At 58.4% G+C, this 21,695-nt stretch overlaps 2 protein-coding genes across 3 annotated transcripts; both read right to left on the minus strand.

The window, feature by feature from the left end:
• Positions 1–1,379: 1,379 nt before the first annotated feature.
• On the minus strand, positions 1,380–3,584 carry PRR22 (proline rich 22). The gene is made up of 3 exons (XM_002828500.3): positions 2,951–3,584; positions 2,797–2,859; positions 1,380–2,473 (listed from the first exon to the last, which is right to left on the minus strand). The coding sequence occupies exons 1-3, from the start codon at positions 3,282–3,284 to the stop codon at positions 1,398–1,400; spliced, it is 1,473 nt and encodes a 490-aa protein (XP_002828546.3). The 5' UTR covers positions 3,285–3,584; the 3' UTR covers positions 1,380–1,397.
• Positions 3,560–11,100, minus strand: DUS3L (dihydrouridine synthase 3 like). Of its 2 annotated transcripts, none has more exons than XM_024238105.3 (13): positions 10,889–11,100; positions 9,892–10,180; positions 9,043–9,567; positions 8,186–8,227; positions 7,856–8,008; positions 7,418–7,534; positions 7,125–7,190; positions 5,484–5,594; positions 5,181–5,277; positions 4,899–4,974; positions 4,027–4,215; positions 3,803–3,931; positions 3,560–3,695 (listed from the first exon to the last, which is right to left on the minus strand). In XM_024238105.3, the coding sequence occupies exons 1-13, from the start codon at positions 10,984–10,986 to the stop codon at positions 3,623–3,625; spliced, it is 1,965 nt and encodes a 654-aa protein (XP_024093873.2). In that variant the 5' UTR covers positions 10,987–11,100; the 3' UTR covers positions 3,560–3,622. The 2 variants fall into 2 exon arrangements, with proteins under 2 accessions (XP_024093873.2, XP_054395413.2); XM_054539438.2 differs by lacking the exon at positions 10,889–11,100 and adding an exon at positions 10,372–10,648.
• Between the last annotated feature and the right edge of the window lie 10,595 nt (positions 11,101–21,695).

Here is a 21,695-nt window from a genome sequence, read left to right on the forward strand (position 1 = left end):
TCGATCTCCTGACCTCGTGATCTGCCTGCCTCGGCCTCCCAAAGTACTGGGATTACAGACGTGAGCCACCACGCCCGGCCAATTTTTGTATTTTCAGTAGAGACGGGGTTTCATCATTTTGGCCAAGCTGGTCTCAAACTCCTGACCTCAAGTGATCTGCCCGCCTCAACCTCCCAAAGTGCTGGGATTACAGGCGTGAGCCACCGCGCCTGGCCTCCTCCTGAGTTTTTTGAATCAGGGTTTCTGGGAGAGTAGCTCCAGAGAACAGGAGGCACAGTGCCCTGCACAGAGCCGGGACCATGGTCTCTGCTCTGCCTCCAAACACCCATCAGCCTCCTGGACTCTAGGTGAGCCTCCCAGGGCCTTCCCAAGCAGAGGCGTTGAAACCCAAACTCCGGAGACCCAGGAGATCCAGCCCACAGCCTGGGGAAGGGGTAGGCTGAAGGTTCCCATCCCAGAGGGGTGTCCTCATCCCAGGAGGCGCTGGATGGCACTCGGCCTCCTGTTTCCTCACGTGTCCCTGGGGGAATGGGGTCAGCCTCTCCAGGGCCACTATGAGCGTTTCAGGGGAGGAGGGTACAGGTGGCTACTGCCTGGACCCCCAGGAGGGCTCTCGAGACCCTGATGTGGGTGAGCGGTGACGGGAACCAGCACCCAGAGGTCGTTCTTCCGAGGCTGGGTCCATCCCATTTTGGAACCGGTAGCCGGGCTATCCTTGCCACCCTGGACCCTGAAGTGTGGCCAGGTGGGGCCCCTGACCCTCTCCTGGGCTCCAGGTACTGTCTCCTGTCTCCATCTCAGGTGAACATGCCAGGTCCCCTGGGTGCCGTGTGCTCCCCACTCTTTCACGCGTGGGCACTGTCTCCCCGTCCCTGCCCCAGCCCCCACCCTCAGACCATCAGGTGAAGCCCCTGCACCCACCTGTCTGTCTGAACAAGAGCGTGGCCCTTCCCGCCCTGCCTGCAGTGGCTGTGGCTTCCGGGGGACAGGAGGCGGCTGGGTGGGGATCCGGAGGCTGCTCCTCAAGCCCTGCCCTGATAGCTGTGTGTCTCCAGGGAAGTTCCTGCCCCTCTCTGGGCAGCCTTGCTTTTCCCCACCAAACAAAGGGGTGAAAACCCTTAGAATGCGTTGAGTCTGGGGGTCAGCTCCCCCGTGCCCCAGGAGGCCCCTGCCTCTGCCAGAGGAGTCTGATCTTCCAGGGCTGGGACTCATGGAGTTTAGGGTGTCCTGTGATTCTGGGGCTCCCCTGCTAGGCTCTGGAGGCCTCACTGTGAGGCCGGGGGCACTGCCTTGCCAGTCCGCGGGATGATGGGGTGAGGGGACAGGCGTGTACCTCCAGCCCCCTCCCCATCCCCAAGGCCACCACGCGGACATGGAGCTGAAAGGTCAAATGTGCTTTAATGCGGGGTGGCTCCCAGGTCCTGCCTGGGCCCCGGGGGAGTGGCGCTGGCTGGGCCTGCCGGCTGCCTGGCCTTCCCTCCCGGCTTTCCCTTCTTGGCCGTCAAGGCCTTTCTCTTGCCGGGCAGAATGGGGGCCGGGGTGTTGGCGGCAGGGGGCCCCGGGTGGGGCGGCTGCTCCTCGTCAAGCGCCTTGAAGTTGAAGAAGTAGTCGACGTTGGACACGGTGTCCAGGATCTCAGGCACGCTGTAGTCGAAGGACAGCAGCTCCTCAGGCAGGCGCAGTGAGCGGATGTCATCGGCTGAGTTCCCACCACTGCCGTCAGGCAGGGCCGGCCCGGGGACCTCGCACAGGGTACCCTCAGGCTCAGAGGCGCCTGGTAGGCAGTCGAAGAGCTTCATGGCGTCCTCCAGCAGAACCTTGTCAGGCAGTGCCAAAGCTCTGGCCGTCTCGGGGGCCTTGGCCTCGCCTGCCCCCAGCAGGGCCCCCTCCTTGACCTCGGCCACCTTGAGCTCGCTGAGGCCCGGTGGGTACAGGGGCACCCCAGGTCGGGCCCTGCTGCCCTGCAGCTCCTTGGCGGGGAAGGCCAGGGGTTCGGGCCCAGGGAAGTGGCCGAGGTGACCCTGGAGGTGGCTGTAGGCGTCCGGGGGCAGTGTGGGCTCTGCAGGCAGCGTGATGAGTACAGGGGGCGGCTTGTTCTCCTTGGCGGGTGGGGGTGGCGGTGGGGCTGGGCCTTCCTCTAGGGGCGGTAGGGGCAGCTCCACGAAGGTGGCGGGCCCTGCGTCTCCCACAAAGCCCAGAGCCTCTGGCCCGGGGCCCTCGGGCGGGAAGTAGGACAAGAGAAACTGGGGCCCCCCGGGTGCCGGCTGGTAGTGGGGGTATGGGGGCAGCCCCGGGGCCTTGAGGTAGGGCTGCGGCTCCAGGAGGTAGCTGCCTGGGGCGGAGGGGACCCCTGCTGGCCCCCCGCTGCTTGCCGCCAACTTGTACAGGGCTGACTGGCCCAGGTCGGGGGTGGTCCACTCGATCCGATAGATGCGGGGGTCGAAGAAGCACCCGCATGGGGCCATCTGGAAACCTGTGGGCGGCAGGCGGGTGCCCTGAGAGCAGCCGCTGCCTGAGGGGCCCAGCCCAAGCCTGGGGGCCTGTCTGAGAGATGCCACGAGAACCTTGCCATTGGGGGGCCCCTTTGGGGGACGACATAGGTATTGCTTTGGGGCCCTGGCTGGGTGATGGATGACACAGAGCTTGTCTTTGGGGCTCATCTGGGGGGCCTGTGTGAAGCATGGGGAGCAGAGGCCGTGCCTTCGGGCTCCCACCTAGGGATGGGGCAAGGGCAAGATGGGCCTGCACACTCAAACCCACTCCCAGCCTCGTCAAGGGTTCAGGGGAGGCCGGTACCTGCTGGAGGGGCTGGAAACACCTCTTTCTCTGGGTCTGGGGGATGATACAGGTTCAAGGAGCCTATGGACAAAGGTGCCCGGGTGGGTAGGGCCCTTAGGCGGGTGGGCCCCTGAGCCCTCTCCAGCAGGTGCCCTCACCCACCCGATCGTACCCACAGCGGGAGGAGGCTCAGCGCAGGTGGGAGCAGGCTGGTTGCCCAGCGCCTCGGCCCCCTCCAGACTCTGGGGGCTGAAACCTTCCTGGGGAGCTGCAGGGGCATAGAACGATTTGGGATGCTGCATGGGACAGTGGTGGGCCCGGTCCAGACAGGCCAGGAGGGCAGCAGTGGGAGCGCAGGTGGCCCAACCAGAGAACAGGGTGAGAACCTGGTGGGGTTCTGTTTGCCTGGTTACTCGGGGCAGCGGGTTCCAGCCTGCAGCACGCCCACTGGTTGGGGTTCTGGGTGTTGGGGGCGGGCAGCGGCAGACGGTGGCAGAGATGGTCATCACCGTGGGAGGGAGGATTCTGGGCCAGGCCTTTGCCTCTTCCAGCAACACCCCCCTAACAGCTTTGAGGCCGCCTCCTCCAGGCAGGCTGCCCTGATCCACACCCACACAGGCTAAGGCCCCCCAGATCCTGCACCCGCTACCTTCTTGGGGGTCAAGGCCTCTCTGGGCACCAGCAGCACCTAACTTGGGGCAGGGCCCATGGAGGCGGCTAAGAGGTTTGGGGAAGGTAGGGGTCGAGGAGGGGCTGCTTCAGGGTCACAGAAAGGCCTGGATTTTAAAAGAATAAAATTTATTGTACTCTCCTCGCCCCAGGGTGCCCCTGGGAAAGCCTGAGGCTACTTGTACGCGTTGGCCTTGTGCTTCGGCAAGAAGGCGAAGTTGGGGGGCACCGGCCCAAGGAGCATCTCGCTGTGGGAGGGCAGGTGGAAAGCAAGGTCAGGCCCAGGGCCTGCAAAGTACCCTCCATGACCCAGGGCCCCTGACTCCAGCCCCCCAACTCCAGCCCACCCAGGCACCTGATGCGGATCCAGTCAGCTGCCTTCTGGCTGGCCATCAGCGTCTCCAGGTAGTCTCGGCCCAGGTAGTAGGGCGGCCGCTCGTTGATCCTCTGTGGGAGGCGCTCCAGCAGCCCCACAGGCACGTACCTGCAGGCGGGCGGGCGAGCAGCAGAACAGGCTGGAGTCAGCCCTAGCCAGCCACGGCCCACACGCCACCCACCCCAGCCAGCCCCGGTGCCCACCGGCACAGGAAGGACAGCCACTCGAGCAGAAAGCGCCGGGTCTTCTCCACGCCCTGCGTGTCCGAGCCCCAGTGCTCCAGGCCGTAGTTGGTAAAGTCCCGCAGGATGTCCAGGCGCTCGGATGACGAGATGTCCCAGTGCCGCTGCTCCTTGATCTCCGTGAACAGCCACGGCTTGAGCAGGGCGCCACTGTGGGATGGGTGACGATCAGTGGGCCCAGCCACCAGCGTGCCTGGGATCGTGTGGCCTCTGCTTTCATGGCCTCGCCTGAACCGGAGCCCAGACCACGAAACCTACAAGCCTAGTAAGCCTCCCAGCTGTGTGCACACAACCTTCAAAGCACAGGACTTTCTTTTGTTTTTTTTGAGACAGAGTCTGGCTCTGTTGCCCAGGCTGGAGTGCAGTGGTAAGATCTCGGCTCACTGTTCAACCTCCGTCTCCCGGGTTCAAGCAATTCTCCTGCCTCAGCCTCCCTAGTAGTTGGGATTACAGGCACGTACCACCACACCTGGCTAATTTTTGTATTTTTAATAGAGATGTTTCACCATGTTGGCCAGGCTAGTCTTGAACTTCTGACCTCAAATGATCGGCGTGCCTCGGCCTCCCAAAGTGCTGGGATTACAGGCGTGAGCCACCGCACCTGGCCAAAGCCCAGGACTTTCAACCCACAATCATCAGATCCCACAGCAGCAGCAATTTCCAGTCCCCTCTGCCGCAACACAGCTGCAACTCCTGACATCACTCTCTGACCTTCTCATCCATGGGGCCAACAGCCCACCACAGAGCAGGGGTGGGTGACGGCGTGTCGGGTTCAGGGCACTGCTGCTGTGCACGAAGCTGGAGCTGGATCTCTAACATCCCTGGGCACTTACCGGGCAATCATGATCCCGGCGACACCAGTCTGCATGGCGCGGTTGGCATCCTCAAATGACAAGATGTCCCCATTTCCTGAGGAGACAGAGGCTGGGGTCTCAGGGAGACACGGGCAGGTGGGACCCTGGGGTTCTGCTCAGCAGCCCTTCAGGAGTTTTAGCTGACCCAGTGGCTCCCATCAGGGTGGTAGGAGGGGGTCCCAGGTGGGAAGGCGAACAGCCCAGAGATGTGAGTGACCAGGGATGGCAGGGGAGAGGGAGGTGGTTTCCCGGAACACCCACCGAACAGGGGCATGGGGCTGGCGGCCTGCACGCACTCCTCGATGTACTGCCAGTCGGCTAGCTTGGTGTAGCGCTGCTCCCGAGAGCGGCCGTGGAGCTGGGGGAGAAGCCGCCACGCAGGGTAGGAGGCAGAAAGTGAGACACAGAGAGAAAGAGACCGAGAGAGCCAGGCTGAGAGAGACAGAGACAGAGGCGGAGACAGAAGGAGGTGCGGAGGTGAAGAGGGAGGGATGGGAGGAGCCGTTAGGAAGGGACGCGGGGTCGACCCCGAGGCCCCGATGCCCGAGGCGTCCCAAGACCCACCGTGACGAGTGCCACGCCCCAGTCCCGCAGCTCGGGCAGCAGGCGGTGTGCCAGGTTCACACGCTCCTGGACGCCTGTGCGGATCTTCACAGTCAGCGGCACGTCCAGCACCTACAGGACGGTGGTGGGAGGTGGTGGGAGACGGTGGGAGGTGGTGGGAGACGGTGGGAGGTGGTGGGAGACGGTGGGAGGTGGTGGGAAATGGTGGGAGGTGGTGGGAGACGGTGGGAGGTAGTGGGAGACACTGGCAGACAGTGGGAGGTGGTGGGAGATGGTGGGAGGTGGTGGGAGATGGTGAGAGGTGATGGGAGACGGTGGGAGGTGGTGGGAGACACTCGGAGTCGGTGGGATGTGGTGGGAGATGGTGGGAGGTGATAGGAGACAGTGGGAAGTGGTGGGAGACAGTGGGAGGTAGTGGGAGACACTGGCAGACAGTGGGAGGTGGTGGGAGATGGTGGGAGGTGGTGGGAGATGGTGAGAGGTGATGGGAGACGGTGGGAGGTGGTGGGAGACACTCGGAGTCGGTGGGATGTGGTGGGAGATGGTGGGAGGTGATAGGAGACAGTGGGAAGTGGTGGGAGACAGTGGGAGGTAGTGGGAGACACTGGCAGACAGTGGGAGGTGGTGGGAGATGGTGGGAGGTGGTGGGAGATGGTGAGAGGTGATAGGAGACGGTGGGAGGTGGTGGGAGACGGTGGGAGGTAGTGGGAGACACTGGCAGACAGTGGGAGGTGGTGGGAGATGGTGGGAGGTGGTGGGAGATGGTGAGAGGTGATAGGAGACGGTGGGAGGTGGCGGGAGACGGTGGGAGGTAGTGGGAGACACTGGCAGACAGTGGGAGGTGGTGGGAGATGGTGGGAGGTGGTGGGAGACGGTGAGAGGTGGTAGGAGACAGTGGGAGGTAGTGGGAGACGGTGGGAGGTAGTGGGAGACACTGGCAGACGGTGGGAGGTGGTGGGAGACGGTGGGAGGTGGTGGGAGATGGTGAGAGGTGATGGGAGACGGTGGGAGGTGGTGGGAGACACTCGGAGTCGGTGGGATGTGGTGGGAGATGGTGGGAGGTGGTGGGAGACGGTGGGAAGTGGTGGGAGACGGTGGGAGGTGGCGGGAGACGGTGAGAGGTGGTGGGAGATGGTGGGAGGTGGCGGGAGACGGCGGGAGGCGGTGGGAGGTGGTGGGAGACACTGGCAGATGGTGGGAGGTGGTGGGAGATGGTGAGAGGTGATGGGAGACGGTGGGAGGTGGTGGGAGACACTCGGAGTCGGTGGGATGTGGTGGGAGATGGTGGGAGGTGGTAGGAGACGGTGGGAAGTGGTGGGAGACGGTGGGAGGTGGTGGGAGACGGTGAGAGGTGGTGGGAGACGGAGGTGGCGGGAGACGGCGGGAGGCGGCGGGAGGTGGTGGGAGACACTGGCAGATGGTGGGAGATGGTGGGAGGTGGTGGGAGACGGTGGGAGGTGGTGGGAGGTGGTGGGAGACGGTGGGAGGTGGTGGGAGCCGGTGGGAGGTGGTGGGAGGTGGTGGGAGACGGTGGGAGGTGGTGGGAGACGGTGGGAGGTGGTGGGAGGTGCTGGGAGGTGGTGGGCGGCAGGGCCCAGGGGAATTGTTTGGGAGCCAATGCAGGGATGTGGCTGGCCGTACCTGGTTCATGCCACGGACGATCTGCTGGAACTTGGTCGAGCGATTCATGAGGGCACAGCCCCCACCCTGGAAGAGACAGGCGGGTGGAGGGAGGGCAGGACGTGGCTGCCCCAAGACCCCTCACCCCTGCTGCCCGGAGGCCCCCGCCAGGAGACGCCGACCCGCAGGAAAGGCAGGGGCTCCAGGGCCACACTTGAGCCCAAACCCCTGGCCCTCCACCCACCACATCGCCAGCTGGCTCAGTGCCTCCCTGCCCAGATGGGGAAACCGAGGCACACGTCCAGGGCCGCTACCTTCTTGTACACGAGGTCGATGGGGCAGCCGACGTTGATGTCCACAAAGTCCACCTCCACGGTGCGGCTCAGCAGCTCCGCACACTTGGTCATGGTGTCGGGGAAGGCGCCCTCCAGCTGTAGGTGGGCAGCGGCAGAACCGGGGGGAGGTGAGGGGAGAGTCTGAACTGTCCCCACTTGGCCGTTCCCTCCTCACTGGGGGGCCCTGAGCCAGCAGCCTCCTCTCTCGGGGCCTCCTCGGAAGGAGCCAAGCTCTGTCTGCGAGGCGCCGGTCCCTGGCCACGGCCATCAGCCCCCAGAGGTGGATCAGGGCATCACCCCCACTCCACAGCTGAGGCCAGGGGGTCGGGGAGGCAACCAGGGCAGACCTGGAACCTGGCTCTGAGACAGGGCGGCCGAGGGCCCCTCCACTCTCCCTCCCTCGGGGTGGGCACTGACCTGGACGCCAAAGATGTCCTCGCACTGGTGGCGTTTGAGCAGGGCCCACTCAGACATCTGGCCCTGCAGCAGGTTGGTGCAGACGGCCATCTCTCCGCATGTCACGTCCGCCCCGAAGCGCTTGCAGATCCGTCGGAAGGGCAGGTTCCCGCACTGCGGGGGGAGCAAGACAGACACACATGCTCGTGCATGCGCACGCACACACACACAGCACAACCCTGAATATGCGCCCCAGCCCCACAATCCAGCAGGTGGGGACAGACACTAGCCCTGTTGGAATGACCACACTGCCACCCTGCCACCTGACCAGCCACCTGACCCAGGTCCTACCGTGGTGAGGGGGGCCAGGTAAAGTTTGCCACGGATGTCCAGCTGGAGGGAAAAAAATACACACAAGTGGAGCTTGGCCTCCACCCCAGATGCTAAGGCCCTGGAGCCTCCCTTCTCCCCAGTCTAGGACACACTTGGCCCAAATGGTCTGGCTCCTTTGCTGGGCCTCTGCATGTGCCAATCAATCCCTTCATCAGGAACGTTCCTTTCCTCATCGTCTCCTCCACTGGAGAGCTTCTACTTAACCATCCAAACCCAGTCCCAATGCCCCCTCTTCCAGGAAGCCTCCCACATTGTCCTCTGCTGCCCAACCCTGACCCTCTGAGACTTAAAGTGTGTCCAGCTTTTTTTTTTTTTTTTTTTTTTTTGAGATAGAGTCTTGCTCTGTCGCCCAGGCTGGAGTGCAGCGGCATATCTTGGCTCACTGCAACGTCCGCCTCCTGGGTTCAAGCAATTCTCCTGCCTCAGCCTCCTGAGTAGCTGGAATTACAGGTGCCCACCACCATGCCCGGCTAATTTTTGTATTTTTAGTAGAGACAGGGTTTCACCATGATGGCTAAGCTGGTTTTGAACTCCCGACTTCAAATGATCTACCTGCCTCGGCCTCCCAAAGTGTTGGGATTACAGGCGTGAGCCACTGCCCCCAGCCCTGTCCAGCTCTTTCTGTCCCCACCAGAGTGGGACCTCCTGAGGGCTGGGCCCAGGACAGAGCACAGAGAGAGAGACTCAGCCAGGAGCTCCTTCAAGGCACAGCCTCTGATTCCCAGGCAGCTAAACAGGAACGTGGACACAGCTGGAATCTAATAGATGCACACCAGATGGACAGATCTGCTACCGACATTGTTCTCAACACGTACCCGCTTCTTCTCACAGGGCCGCAGCCTGACCACGTCCTCATCCGTCAGGGGCCCGCAGGTCCGCACAGGGCTGCTGGGAGGGGTGCTAGTGCCCGGCCCTGCGGGGACCTGCTGGGCACCACAGTTGTCCTGCCTGGGAGCACCCTCGGCTGCCGTGCCCTCGGGGACAGCGGCAGCGGGTGTGGGGCCCGGCGGCTGGCCCTGGCTGAACCGGCGCAGGGCCTGCTCAGCTCGCTCGAAGCGGACCTCGCGCTTCCGCAGCTGCTGCTGCAGGGCTTTGTCCAGGCCGTTGCGGATGGACGGGGGCTGGGCCCCGCGGGCCGCCAACTCCTCCTGCACCAGGTTCTGTCCCTCGGGCCCCAGGTGGGCCCCAGCGAAGCGGCAGGTCACGCCGTAGGGGCACCGGCCGAAGGTCTCAAAGAGCACACAGCGGGGGCCCAGGTCGGCCGGCTTGGTCTCCAGGTAGCGTCCCACGTCGTGCAGAAAGCGGCAGCGATCACCGAAGAAACACTTAGCAGCCGACTCCTGCGAGGACACAGGGAAGGAGTGAGGGAGGACAGGGAGACCCCGGGGCAGCCCAGCAGTCGGGGCTTCAAACTCTAGATCACTCCTGGCTCTGTGTCCCTGAGCAAGTCAGGCACCTCACCGTGCCTCCGCATCTCCATTTGTACAATGAGAACAATGACAAGCCCCACAATGTATCCCGAGGAGGATGAAGACGGAATGGCATCAGAGCAAGCTCACTGCTCATTGCTGAAGGCCCAGGAGCTTTCTAACAATTACCCACTGCCAGGAAACACACCCCGCTCCTGCCTGCCCCGGCAGGAATGCTCACGTGGCCGCACTCGCCTGGATTAGGGAGGGACACAGCCTGTTCTTGTCGTAGTGTGTGGGCTTCACATGGGGCCGGCCCTTGTTTTGTCCCCGGGCCCTCTTCTGTGTCTGCGGCTGCTCCCCGGGCTCTGCTCCCTCCTCCGTCTGCCCGTCCGCCGTCTGTCCATCCTCCAGTCGGATCCGCTTAGCCTCAGGCTCAGCCAGGTCATTGCCAGCAGGGTCTCCTACCTCGGTTTCCCGGCAAGGCTTCTCCTGCCCTTTGGCTTCCAGGAATTGGTGAAACTGCTCCTTGGTGGTGAGGTATCTGCCATAGAAAGGGAAAGGAAAACCCTCCGAACATGAGTCAATAAACACTGGGGAAAGGAGGCTAGAAACACTTGCCCGTCCTTAAATCCTTCTGCGGATGGGAAGCTCACTACTTAAGAACCAGCCGGCTCCCAGCCTGGGAGCCCCTCAGGGCCTCAGAAAAGACCTATTTTGTCCCTGGGTCCTCACCGTCCAAAGTGTTGCGCGAAACTATTATCAGGTTCAATCGATAACGTCCCTACGCACGTTAGGCCGCGAAAAACTACAATTCCCAGCATGCCTTGAAGCGGAGTCTAAGCCGCCACATTTCCCAGCATGCCTTTCGGCCCTTCAAACACCGCAAGCCCCAGCACGCCCCGCGGCACTCGCTTCAAACCCAAGACCCGCCAGTAACGGCCGCTGGCAGAGCACATGCGCCGTACGTCCATATGCAGGGACTACAATCCCCAGTATGCACCGCGGGCCTGGCCTCAAATCCCACCTGCCCTAGCATGCACGTGGTGTCCTTCGCGCATGTGACAGTCCCCAACGTGCGCGATCTCAGGTACCTCCGCTGACCACCCTGCAGGCGGAAGAACGGCCCGGAATGAGGAGCCGGTGGCTTCTCGCCCTCAGCCGCTGCCTAATCTCCCGGCATGCACAGCTCGGACCGCGCTATGGGTGCCGGAAAGGACCCTTGAGCTTCTCTCCTGCCCCGGCGACTCACTGACGCTTAATGGGCGCCACTCCGCGTTCCAAAGCTCCGGCTCCTGAGTCACCACCACCACCATTCTCTAGAGGGGCCTCCGCCGTTCCCTCCGCCATCGGCGCCCCTCACGCCCGCTCTGGAGTGTGGCGGGAAGGCCTTCCGGGTCACGCGTGTCTTCCCTGATTGTGCTGGGGAAGTGCGCATGCCCTTGTCGTTCCAATAACGCCATTGCGTGCTCGTGACGCCACGGGGGCGGTGCCCTCACATGGGTGGTGGAGCCTCAGGTCCTATATGAACTAGAGCCTGCGCGATTGCAAACTGGACTGCAATCGGCTTCTGGACTGAGGAAATTTAACTGTTAGGGTGTTTTGGGGGTTTTGTCTTTGTTGTTCTGTTTGAAATGGTCTCGTTCTGTCGCCCAGGCTGGAGTGCAGTGGTACGATCACGACCCACCGCAGCCTCGTCCTGGGCTCAGGCTGTCCTCCCACCTCAGCCTCCCGAGTAGCTGCGTCTACAGACATGCACCAATAGACTTGGCTAATTTTTACATTTTTTTGTAGAGACGAGGTCTCGCCAGGTTGCCCAGGCTGATCTCGAACTCTTGGGCTCAAGCGATTCTCCCACTTTGGCCTCCCAAGCATTAGGATTACAGGCGTGAGTCATGGTTCCCGGTCCCTGCTAGGGTTTTTAAAAATGTAAATTAGGGGTCGGGAGCGGTGGCTCACGCCTGTAATACCAGCACTTTGGGAAGCCGAGGCGGGCGGATCACCTGAGGTCAGGAGTTTGAGACCAGTCTGGCCAACATGCTGAAACCCCGTCTCTACTGAAAATATGAAAAATTAGCTGGGCGTGGTGGCACATGCCTGTAATCCCGGCTACTTGGGAGGCTGAGGCAGGAGAATCGCTTGAACCCGGGAGGTGGAGGTTGCAGTGAGCTGAGATCACGCCATTGCACTCCAGCCTGAGCGACAGAGCGAGACTGTCTCTAAATAAATAAATAAATAAATAAGGCCGGGTGCGGTGGCTCACGCCTGTAATCCCAGCACTTTGGGAGGCCGCGGTGTGCACATCATCAGAGGTCAGGAGTTCGAGACCAGCCTGGCCAACATGGCGAAACCCCTCTCTACTAAAAATACAAAAATTAGCCAGGCGTGGTGATGGGCGCCTGTAATCCCAGCTACTCAGGAGGCTGAGGCAGGAGAATCGCTTGAACCCGGGAGGCGGAGGTTACGGTGAGCCGAGATCGGCCGTTTCACTCCAGCCTGGGCGACAGAGCAAGACTCCATCTCAAAAAAAAAAAAAAGTAAATTACACTACTTTTATGCAGGACATTAGTTTCAACAAATAATTAGTTGAGCATCTGTATGCCAGATGCTCTGCTAGATGCTGGGGGTGTGGTAGTAAACAAAACGGAGAAATCATTACCTTTAAGAGCTAACTTGGGAGTCGGAAACACAGACAAAAAACATAATACTCCTCGGAATTTTGGGGATTGGTTCCAAGACCGCATATACCAAAATCCGCGTATACTCAAGTCCCCCAGTCGCCCAACAGAATCCCTGTCTAGGAAAAATCCGCCCTTTGTATCCGCAGGTTTCCCATCCCGCCTCCGCATTTGGTAGGGGTTGAAGAACCCGCGGATACGGATGGCCAACTGTATTTTATTTTTCGAAGGCCACTTATGAGTGGATGGATGCAATTCAAACCCGCGTTGTTCGAGGGTCAACTGTACATAAGTAAATTAAACCGTAAGTGAGGAGGTAATAAAGCAGTAAGGCGGATTGGGAATGCCACCTTTGGCTGTTGGAATTTTTTTCTTTTTTTTTTTTTTTTAAGAGGAAGTCTCGCTCTGTCACCCAGGCTGCAGTGCAGTGGCGCGATCTTGGCTCACTGCAACCTCCCCCTTTCCGGTTCAAGCGATTCTCCTGACTCAGCCTCCCAGGTAGCTGGGATTACAGACGCCCACTACCGTGCCTGGCTAAGTTTTGTATTTTTAGTACAGATGGGGTTTCATGATGTTGGCCAGGCAGGTCTTAAACTCCTGGCCTCACGTGATCCACCTGCCTTGAGTGTGAGTCACTGCGCCCAGCCAAATTTTAATTGTTTTTGAGAGAGAGTTTATTTATTTAAATTTATTTATTTACTTATTTATTTTTTAAAATAGACTTATTTATTTATTTTTTGAGACAGAATCTTGCTCTGTTGCCCAGGCTGGAGTACAGTGGCGCAATTATAGCTCACTGCTGCAGTTGCAGTTGTTAACAGGCTGGCCAGGGAAGGCTTCCTGGGGAAGGTAATGTTTGAGAGTATTCCGAAGAGCTGCGGGAGAGAGTTGTAGGGATGTCAGAGGGAAAAGTGTCCCAGGTGGCGGGAACAGCCAGTGCAAAGGCCCTGAGGCAGGAGGAAACGTCCTGGCATGTTGGAGGAACACTGAGGAGGCCCATGTGGTTGGAGCAGAGAGTCCAAGCGGGAGAGAAGGAGGAGGCCGGGGGACGGAGGTGAAAAGGTGCAGGTTTTGCAGGACCCAGTGCACTTTGAGAAGGACTTGGTCTTTCATCATACGTGAGTGAAATGAGAGCCACGGAGGGCTGTACGCCAAGGAAAGCTGGATCTACTCAGCAGAGTCCCCACCAAGCCCTGTTGTGCCCCCTAAAACTCCCTATTCCTGGAGAAGTTTTGGTGTGCACAGGAAATTCAGGGCTCTGGACTCAGCCAAGTTTGAATCCCCGCCCCTCCACTTACCAGCTGGAAACATTGGGCAGCTCATTTAGCCCCTCTCATACCCCAGTCACCTCATCAATAAAATGGGCCAGATAAAAGTATCTCCCTTAGGCTGGGTGAGGTGGCTGACGCCTGTAATCCCAGCACTTTTGGAGGGTGAGGCGGGCGGATCATGAGGTCAAGAGATTGAGACCATCCTGGCCAACATGGTGAAACCCCATCTTTACTAAAAATACAAAAATTAGCTGGGCTTGGTGGCGCATGCCTGTAATCCCAGCTACTTGTGAGGCTGAGGCAGGAGAATCGCTTGAACATGGGAGGTGGAGCTTGCAGTGAGCCAAGATCGCGCGACTGCACTCCAGCCTGGTGACAGAGAGAGACTCTGTCTCCAAAAAAAAAAAAAAAAAAAGGGGAAACTGAGGCCCAAAGAGAGAAGAGATTTGCCCGAGGCCACAACAGGCTTGGAAGCTGCTTTTCCAGGACCTGGGAGAAAGTGGAGGGGAGAGCGGGCTTTTTGTCTTCCACCTCTGGCCTTGGCTGCCCTCTGTAGGACAATCTGAGAATAAAACGGTAGAACCCGGGAATCTAAAACTGCAAAAGGCCGGGCACCTTGGCTTAATGCTGTAATCCTAGCCCTTTGGAGACAGGAGGATCACTTGAGGCCAGGAGTTCCAGACCAGCAGCCTTGGCCACTTAGAGAGGAGACCCCTTCTCCACAAAAAAAATTGAAAAACTAGCTGGGCATGGTGGCATGCACCTGTGGATCCAGCTACTCGGGAGGCTGAGGCAGGAGGATTGCTTGAGCCTGGAAGGTCGATGCTGCAGTGAGCTATGACTGTGCCACTGCACTCCAGCCAGGGCAACAGAGTGAGACCCTGTCTCTAAAAATAAATAAATAAATGGCTAGATGCAGTGGCTCATGTAATCCTAGTACTTTGGGAAACCGAGGCAGTTGAGTCACTTGAGGTCAGGAGTTCAAGACCAGCCTGGGCAACATGTTGAAACCCTGTCTCTACTAACAATACACAGAAATTAGCCGGGTGTGGTGGCAGGTGCTTGTAATCCCAGCTACTGGAGAGGCTGAGGCATGAGAATCACTTGAACCCGGGAGGCGGAGGTTGCAGTGAGCTGAGATCGTGCCACTTCACTCCAGCTTGGACAACAGAGTGAGATCCTGTCTCAAAAAAAAAATATATATATATATATATAATAAAAATTAAAAATAAATCAATAAAACCAGAAGAAACCAAAAAAAGTCTCAGGGTGAGACTTTTTTTTTTTTTTTTTTGAGATTAAGTCTCGCTCTTGTTACCCAGGCTAGAGTGCAATGGCGCGATCTCAGCTCACTGCAACCTCTGCCTCCTGGGTTCAAGCCATTCTCCTGCCTCCGCCTCCTGAGTAGCTGAGATTACAGGCACCCGCCACCATGCCTGGCTAATTTTGTATTTTTAGTAGAGACGGGGTTTCACCACATTGGCCAGGCTGGTCTCGAACTCCTGACCTCAGGCGATCCACCCATCTTGGCCTCCCAAAGTGCTGGGATTACAGGTGTGAGTCACTGCGCCTGGCCGAAGTGAGACTTCTTGTCCAGCTGGGCTTGTCCACCATCCAGGGATGGGTACTCCTCCCTCCAGGAGTACCCATCCGTTCCCCTCTGAGGTTCTCCCACTTTTCTTTCTCATCATGTCACTACTACCCCAGACAGCTTTGAGGAGACAATTGTCAGATGGCGGAAACTGTGGCCCACAAAAGGCAACCTGAGGAATGTGGCTTCCTCTCTCTGGGCCTCAGCCTTGAAGAAGAGATCTCCCAGGGCTGCCTGGCTGTGCCCTGTGATAACTCCACCTCCTCAGTGTAAGGCAATCCCAGAAGGCTTCCTGTAGGAGGAGGGCTGTGGATTGGCCAATTTTTAAGTATGATATTAATATGAATAAAATAACATCAACTGTTTACTATTATATATTATCATGTATTATTATTATTATTATTATTATATTGTTGTTATTATTTTTGAGACAGAGTATCACTCTGTTGCCCAGGCTGGTGTGCAGTGGCCCGATCTCGGCTCACTGCAACCTCTGCCTGCTGGGTTCAAGCAATTCTTCTGCCTCAGCCTCCCGAGTAGCTGAGACTGCAGGCGCTTGCCACCATGCTTGGCTAATTTTTTGTATTTTTAGTAGAGACATGGTTTCACCATGCTGGACAGGCTTGTCTGGAACTCCTGACCTCGTGACCCACCTGCTTCAGCCTCCCAAAATGCTGGGATTACAGGCGTGAGCCACCGCGCCTGGCCATTATTATATTATTATAGTGGTATAATATTGTTTACCAGTAGCTGAACAATTACTGAACACTTTCTGGGTACCAGGCCCCATTCTAAGCCGCCTTCTTCTTCTTCTTCTTTTTTTTTTTTTTTTTTTCCAGAGACAGGGCCCAGGCTGGAGTGGGATCATAGCTTACTGCAGTCTCGAATTCCTAGGGTTAAGTGATCTTCCTGTCTCAGGGTTAAATGATCTTCCTGTCTTAGCCTCCCAAGTAGCTCAGACTACAGGCTCATGCCACTTTGCCTGGCTAAATTTTCTATTTTTCCTATAGATGGGATCTCGCTGTGTTGCCCGGGGTGGTCTTGAACTTCTGGCCTCAAGCAATCAAGCAGAAAGAGTTGGAGGCCGGAGCCAGGCGCAGTGGCTCATGCCTGTAATCCCAGCACTTTGGGAGGTCGAGGTGAGTGGATCATGCGGTCAGGAGTTCGAGACCAGCCTGGCCAACATGGCAAAACCCTGTCTCTACTGAAAATACAAAAATTAGCCAGGCGTGGTGGTGCACACCTGTAGTCCCAGCTACTCAAGAGGCTGAGAGAGGAGAATCCCTTGAACCTGGGAGGTGGAGGTTGCAATGAGCTGAGATTATGCCATTGCACTCCAGCCTGGGCGACAGAGCAAAAAAAAAAAAAAGAAACTTGGAGGCTGGGTGCGGTGGCTCACGCTTGTAATACCAGCACTTTGGGAGGCCAAGGCAGGCAGATCACAAGGTCAGGAGTTCGAGACCAGCCTGGCCAACATAGTGAAATGCTGTCTCTACTAAAAATACAAAAATTAGCCGGGCATGTTGGCACGCACCTGTAGTCCTAGCTACTTGGGAGGCTGGGGCAGGAGAATCGCTAGAACCTGGGAGGCAGAGGTTGTGGTGAGCCAAGATCATGCCACTGCACTCCAGCCTGGGCAACAGAGCAAGACTCTGTCTCAAACACACACACACACACACACACACACACACACGACAAAAATTAGCCGAGCATGGTGGCACACCCCTGTAATCCCAGCTATTTGGGAGGCTGAGACATGAGAATCGCTTGAACCTGGGAGGTGGAGGCTGCAGTGAGCTGAGATCGGGCCACCACACTCCAGCCTGGGTGACAGAGCTAGACTCTGTATTGAAAAAAAAAAATACCTCCCTGACTGTCCCCTGCTCAGGGTGGGTTCAGTACCCACTTTGGGCTCTGCAGCTTTCTTTTTTCTTTCTTTCTTTTTTTTTTAGACAGAGTCTCACTCTGTTGCCTAGGCTGGAGTGCGGTGGTGCAATCTTAGCTTACTGCAGCCTCTGCCAACTGGGTTCAAGTGATTCTCCTGCCTCAGCTTCCCTAGTAGCTGAGATTACAGGTGCATACCACCACGCCCAGCTAATTTTTGTATTTTTAGTAGAGATGGGGTTTTGCCATGTTGGCCAGGCTGGTCTCGAACTCTTGGCCTCACGTGATCCGCCCGCCTCGTCCTCTCAAAGTGCTGGGATTACAGGCATGAGCCACCGTGCCTGGCCTGGGCTCTGCAGCTTTCTGAGTGGCGCCCCCATCAGGGCCCCGGCAGGACTGGGGATGCCTGGCCACATGCACGTCTTTCCCACTGGATGATGAGCCCAGAGACGGTGGGAAACGGGCTTAGCTTAGTCACTCTGTGTCCCCAGAGCCCAGCACAGGGTCTGGTACACAGGAGGTGCTCCGTGGACACTTGCCGAGTGAATGCGTCTTACCATGACCGGGGAAACTGAGGCACAGGGGTGCAGAGCCTGCCCTAGAGAATCCCACCTTCACTGAGGCTGAGGGAGGGGGCTGAGGGCTTCCCAAGGGCCCTGGCTCAAGCTATTGGTGTCATTGTACAGTGTGTGGGGACATTGAGGAATATGCTTCCCGATCCTGGACCAGGCCTGGACCGTCCTTGACTAACCTGGAGGAAGCAGGATGGAGGTCGGTGGTCCTGGGGCCCCTGAGCAGGTGGGGAGACTAAGGCACCCAGGTAGGGGTGGAGCAGGGCCTGGGGACTCCACTGGTGGTTCTTTGTTCAGTCACCAGCTGGTTGTTCTTTGTCTCTCTTTCTTTCTCTCTCTCCCCCTTATCCTTCCTTCCTTCCCTCCCTCCCTCCCTGCCTCCCTCCTTCCTTCCTTCCCTCCCTCCTTCCTTCCTTCCCTCCCTCCCTCCTTTCTTTTCCTTCCTTCCTTCCTTCTTTCTTTTTCTTTCTTTCTTATTATTATTACTATTTTTTGAGACGGAGTCTCGCTCTGTTGCCCAGGCTGGAGTGCAGTGCCGTGATCTCGGCTCACTACAACCTCCTCCTCTCGGGTTTAAGCGATTCTCCTGACTCTGCCTTCTAAGTAGCTGGGCTTACAGGTGCCTGCCACCACGCCCAGCTAATTTTTTGTAGTTTTAGTAGAGATGAGGTTTCACCATGTTGGCCAGGCTGGTCTCAAACTCTTGACCTCAAGTGATCCACCCACTTCGGCCTCCTAAAGTGCTAGGATTACAAGCGTGAGCCACCGTGCCCGGCCACTGTTTCTCTCTTTTTTTTTTTAGAGACAGGATCTTGTTCTTCCACCCAGGCTGGAGTGCAGTGGCATGATCTCGGCTCAATGCAGCCTCAGCCTCCTGGGCTCAAGTAATCCTCCCGCCTCAGCCTCCCAAGTCGCTGGGACCGCAGGCGCCCACCACCATGCCTGGCTAATTTCTGTATTTTTTGTAGAGATGGGGTCTCGCCATGCTGTCCTGGCTGGTCTCAAACTCTCGGGTTCAAGCAATCCTCCCACCTCAGCCTCCCAAACTGCTGGGATTACAGGCATGAGCCGCTGTGCTCAACCTATTCTTCCTGTTTCTAACTCAGAAAACATTTCTTGTTCTTTCTGTATCTTTCTCTCTGTGACCCTCTGGAATCTCCCGAATTTTTCTCTGCATCTCTCCCTCTCTCTCTCTCTAGCTCCCCCTCCCTCCATGCTCCTCAGTCTCTCCCCCACTCTGTGTCCCCCTCTTGCCCTCTCTGCAGCCGTCTCGCCCAGGCCGGATGGGGGTGGCAGCGGCAGGGCAGGTGCGGCCCCGGGCTCAGTGCCCGACGCTGCCGCGGCCGCCCCGGATTTGTGGCTGCGACTCCTTTATCTGTGGCTGCAGCTGCTCCTTATCTCCTGGCTTCAGGACAGGAGCCCGGGATCAGGGCAGCCCGGGCCAAGGACGCGAGATGGCAGGGCAGGCGGGTGGGCGGGAGGTGGCAGAGAGCGGGGGAGCCGGGTGCGAGCGCGTGTCCCTGAGTGTGTGTGCATGTGGGAGCCAAACTGCCGTGGATGCATGACTTGGGGGAGGCCTGTGTGTGTGCCATTGTGTGTCTGCGTGATTGTGTGTCTGTCTAGTGTGTTATGAAGGTACATGAGAGATTGTGTATATACCTTGGTGGTTGTGGCCTGTGTATGACTCTGTGTGTGTGTCTGTGTGTGTGTTTGTGTGTGGGTGTGCATGAATGTTGGTGCCACTGTGAGTTCCTGAGAAGAGCCACTCAGCCACTGCTGTGTCCCACACAAGACCGCACAACCCCAGCCCAGCTCCTTGCTCGCACAACCTTGCTCCCGAGACCCCATTCCCCTGCCCTGGCCTCCTTGGTGGGCCTGATGGTTTTCCCACCTTGCCGACCTAAGGCCCCCAGGGACGGGCCCCTTGACCTGCGACCTGTGTCTGTAAATGGCCCTGTGGGGACAGCTGCTGGCCCTGTTTTTACCATCCTCACCTGGAATGGGCCGGCCCCTTCCTGCCGCCCACAGGCCTTGTGGGTCCCATCCCCGCCTGGCGGGCTCCTACCCCAGCTCCTGGGGACCTTGCTCTGGGCCAGCCTGACCCCCGCCCAGGAGTGTGTCTCCAGCTCTGTGTCTTCCGCCTGAGCTGAGGCCTCTGTGTGTGCTCGGCATGGTTGGGCCTGGGGTGAGAATGCCTGTTGAATCAGTGGCCCCAAAGCATCGTTTTTGGGGAGCCCTGAGCTGCCCCAGTATCCTGGGTAAGTCCCTTTCCCTCTCCACGGGAGAATGACAGCACCCACCTCTGATGACATATTACGTGCCCAGTGCCGGGCACAGAACAAACATGGGAGCCATTTGGCAGATGGGGAAACTGAGACCCCATAAGCTCAGTCACCAACACATTGGAGGCTGGGGTGGTGCTCAGTGTGCTGGGATGGCCAGTGCTCCAGCCAGGGGACACAGTGGGCATTCAGCCACCTCCACCCCCACAGGGCTGGTCCCTGGGGGTCCTGAGATGCAGCCCAAGCCCCCGGAACCTGGCCCAACTCCTGGCGCTAAGATGGAAACTTCTCCAGCAGCCAAGTCTGAGTCTTGGCCAGCGGCCCCCGGCCTCCCAGAACCTCTGCCCTGGAGTCTCCACCCAAGAACAGATCACTCCCTTTGGGAGCAGTGGCCTCCCGGGGAGGGCAGGGGGCCAGCCTCTGGGAGGACAGGGGTGGAGCATGGTACAGTCATCCAGCCCCACTTTGCAGCTTTTTCCTTACTTGTGACCTTAGGTTAGTGGCTTGACCTCTCTGATCCCTGAGTTTCACAGCCACCAAGTGGGCACACAGCAGGCGGAGGTGGGGTGAGTGTTGCAGTGAGTGGAGGCATGAATGAGCAGAACTAATTTCCAGGCAAACACCAGAAAGGGCAGGCAGGTTTTCACCGCCCCTGCATGGTTCGGAACCCTGCCTCGGCCTTGACCCTGATGCCAGCAGGCTTGAATCAGTCAAAGAGGTCAGGTGCCTGGGCCAGACACGGTGGCTCATGCCTGTAATCCGAGCACTTTGGGAGGCCAAGATGGGAGGATCGCTTCAGCCCAGGAGTTGGAGACCAGCCTGGGCAACACAGCAAGACCCCATCTCTCTAAAAAATTAAGAAATTAACTGGGTGGGGTGGTGCACATCTGTAGTCCCAGCTACATGGAGGCTGAGGTAGGAGGATCGCTTCAGCCCAGGAGGTCAAGGCTGCAGTGAGCTATGATGGCGCCACTGCACTCCGGCCTGGGTGACAAAGTGAGACCCTGTCTCCAGAAAGAAAGAAAGAAAAAAAAAAGGTCTGGTGCCCGTGGGTGCCTTCCTGCTCCTCTCTGAGCCTCAGTTTCCCCATATCTGTGCTCTGGGAAGACCACAGATCCTACCCACGGGCTGCACTTGAAGAGAGAGAGGCTCAGTACTTGGCGACATCCGGCCCGCCCTGCGGCAGCCCAAGTCTGGGACAAAAAATATTTAAAAATAAAGCATCGTAAATACCCGTGTTTCCTGCAAATAGAGCCAGCCTCTGAATTCCCTGGCCTCCCGGGCAGCCAAGCCCAGACAGTTTCTTGGAAAGGGGTGGAGTTCAGAGGGCTGTTTTTTGTTTTTTTTTGGGGGGGGGAACAGGGTCTCGCTCTGTCACCCATGCTGGAGTGCAGTGGTACGATCATAGCTCATTGCAGCCTTGACCTCCTGGGTTGGGGTCCTCCTGCCCCAGCCTCCCAAATAGCTGGAAATATAGGCATGCACCACCACGCCCAGCTAATTTGAAAAAAGCTTTATTTTGTAAAGATGGGGGTCTCCGGATGTTGCCCAGGTTGGTCTCGAACTCCTGGCCTCCATTGATCCTCCTGCCTCAGCCTCCTAAAGCCCTGGGATTTCAGGCATGAGCCACTGCGCCTAGCTCACAGAGGGGTGTTAATGGAGAGTCCTGGTCCCTGGGGTTCCTTGCTGGGATAGGGGGTGGAGGGATCCTGGAGGGGCCCGTGTGTCCCTGTGCACCTCAGTTCCCGGCTTTGGTGTGGGTCAGCGAGTGTGACAGGGTG

This window comes from Pongo abelii, chromosome 20 (genome assembly GCF_028885655.2).
Source record: "Pongo abelii isolate AG06213 chromosome 20, NHGRI_mPonAbe1-v2.0_pri, whole genome shotgun sequence".
Lineage (NCBI taxonomy): Eukaryota > Metazoa > Chordata > Mammalia > Primates > Hominidae > Pongo > Pongo abelii.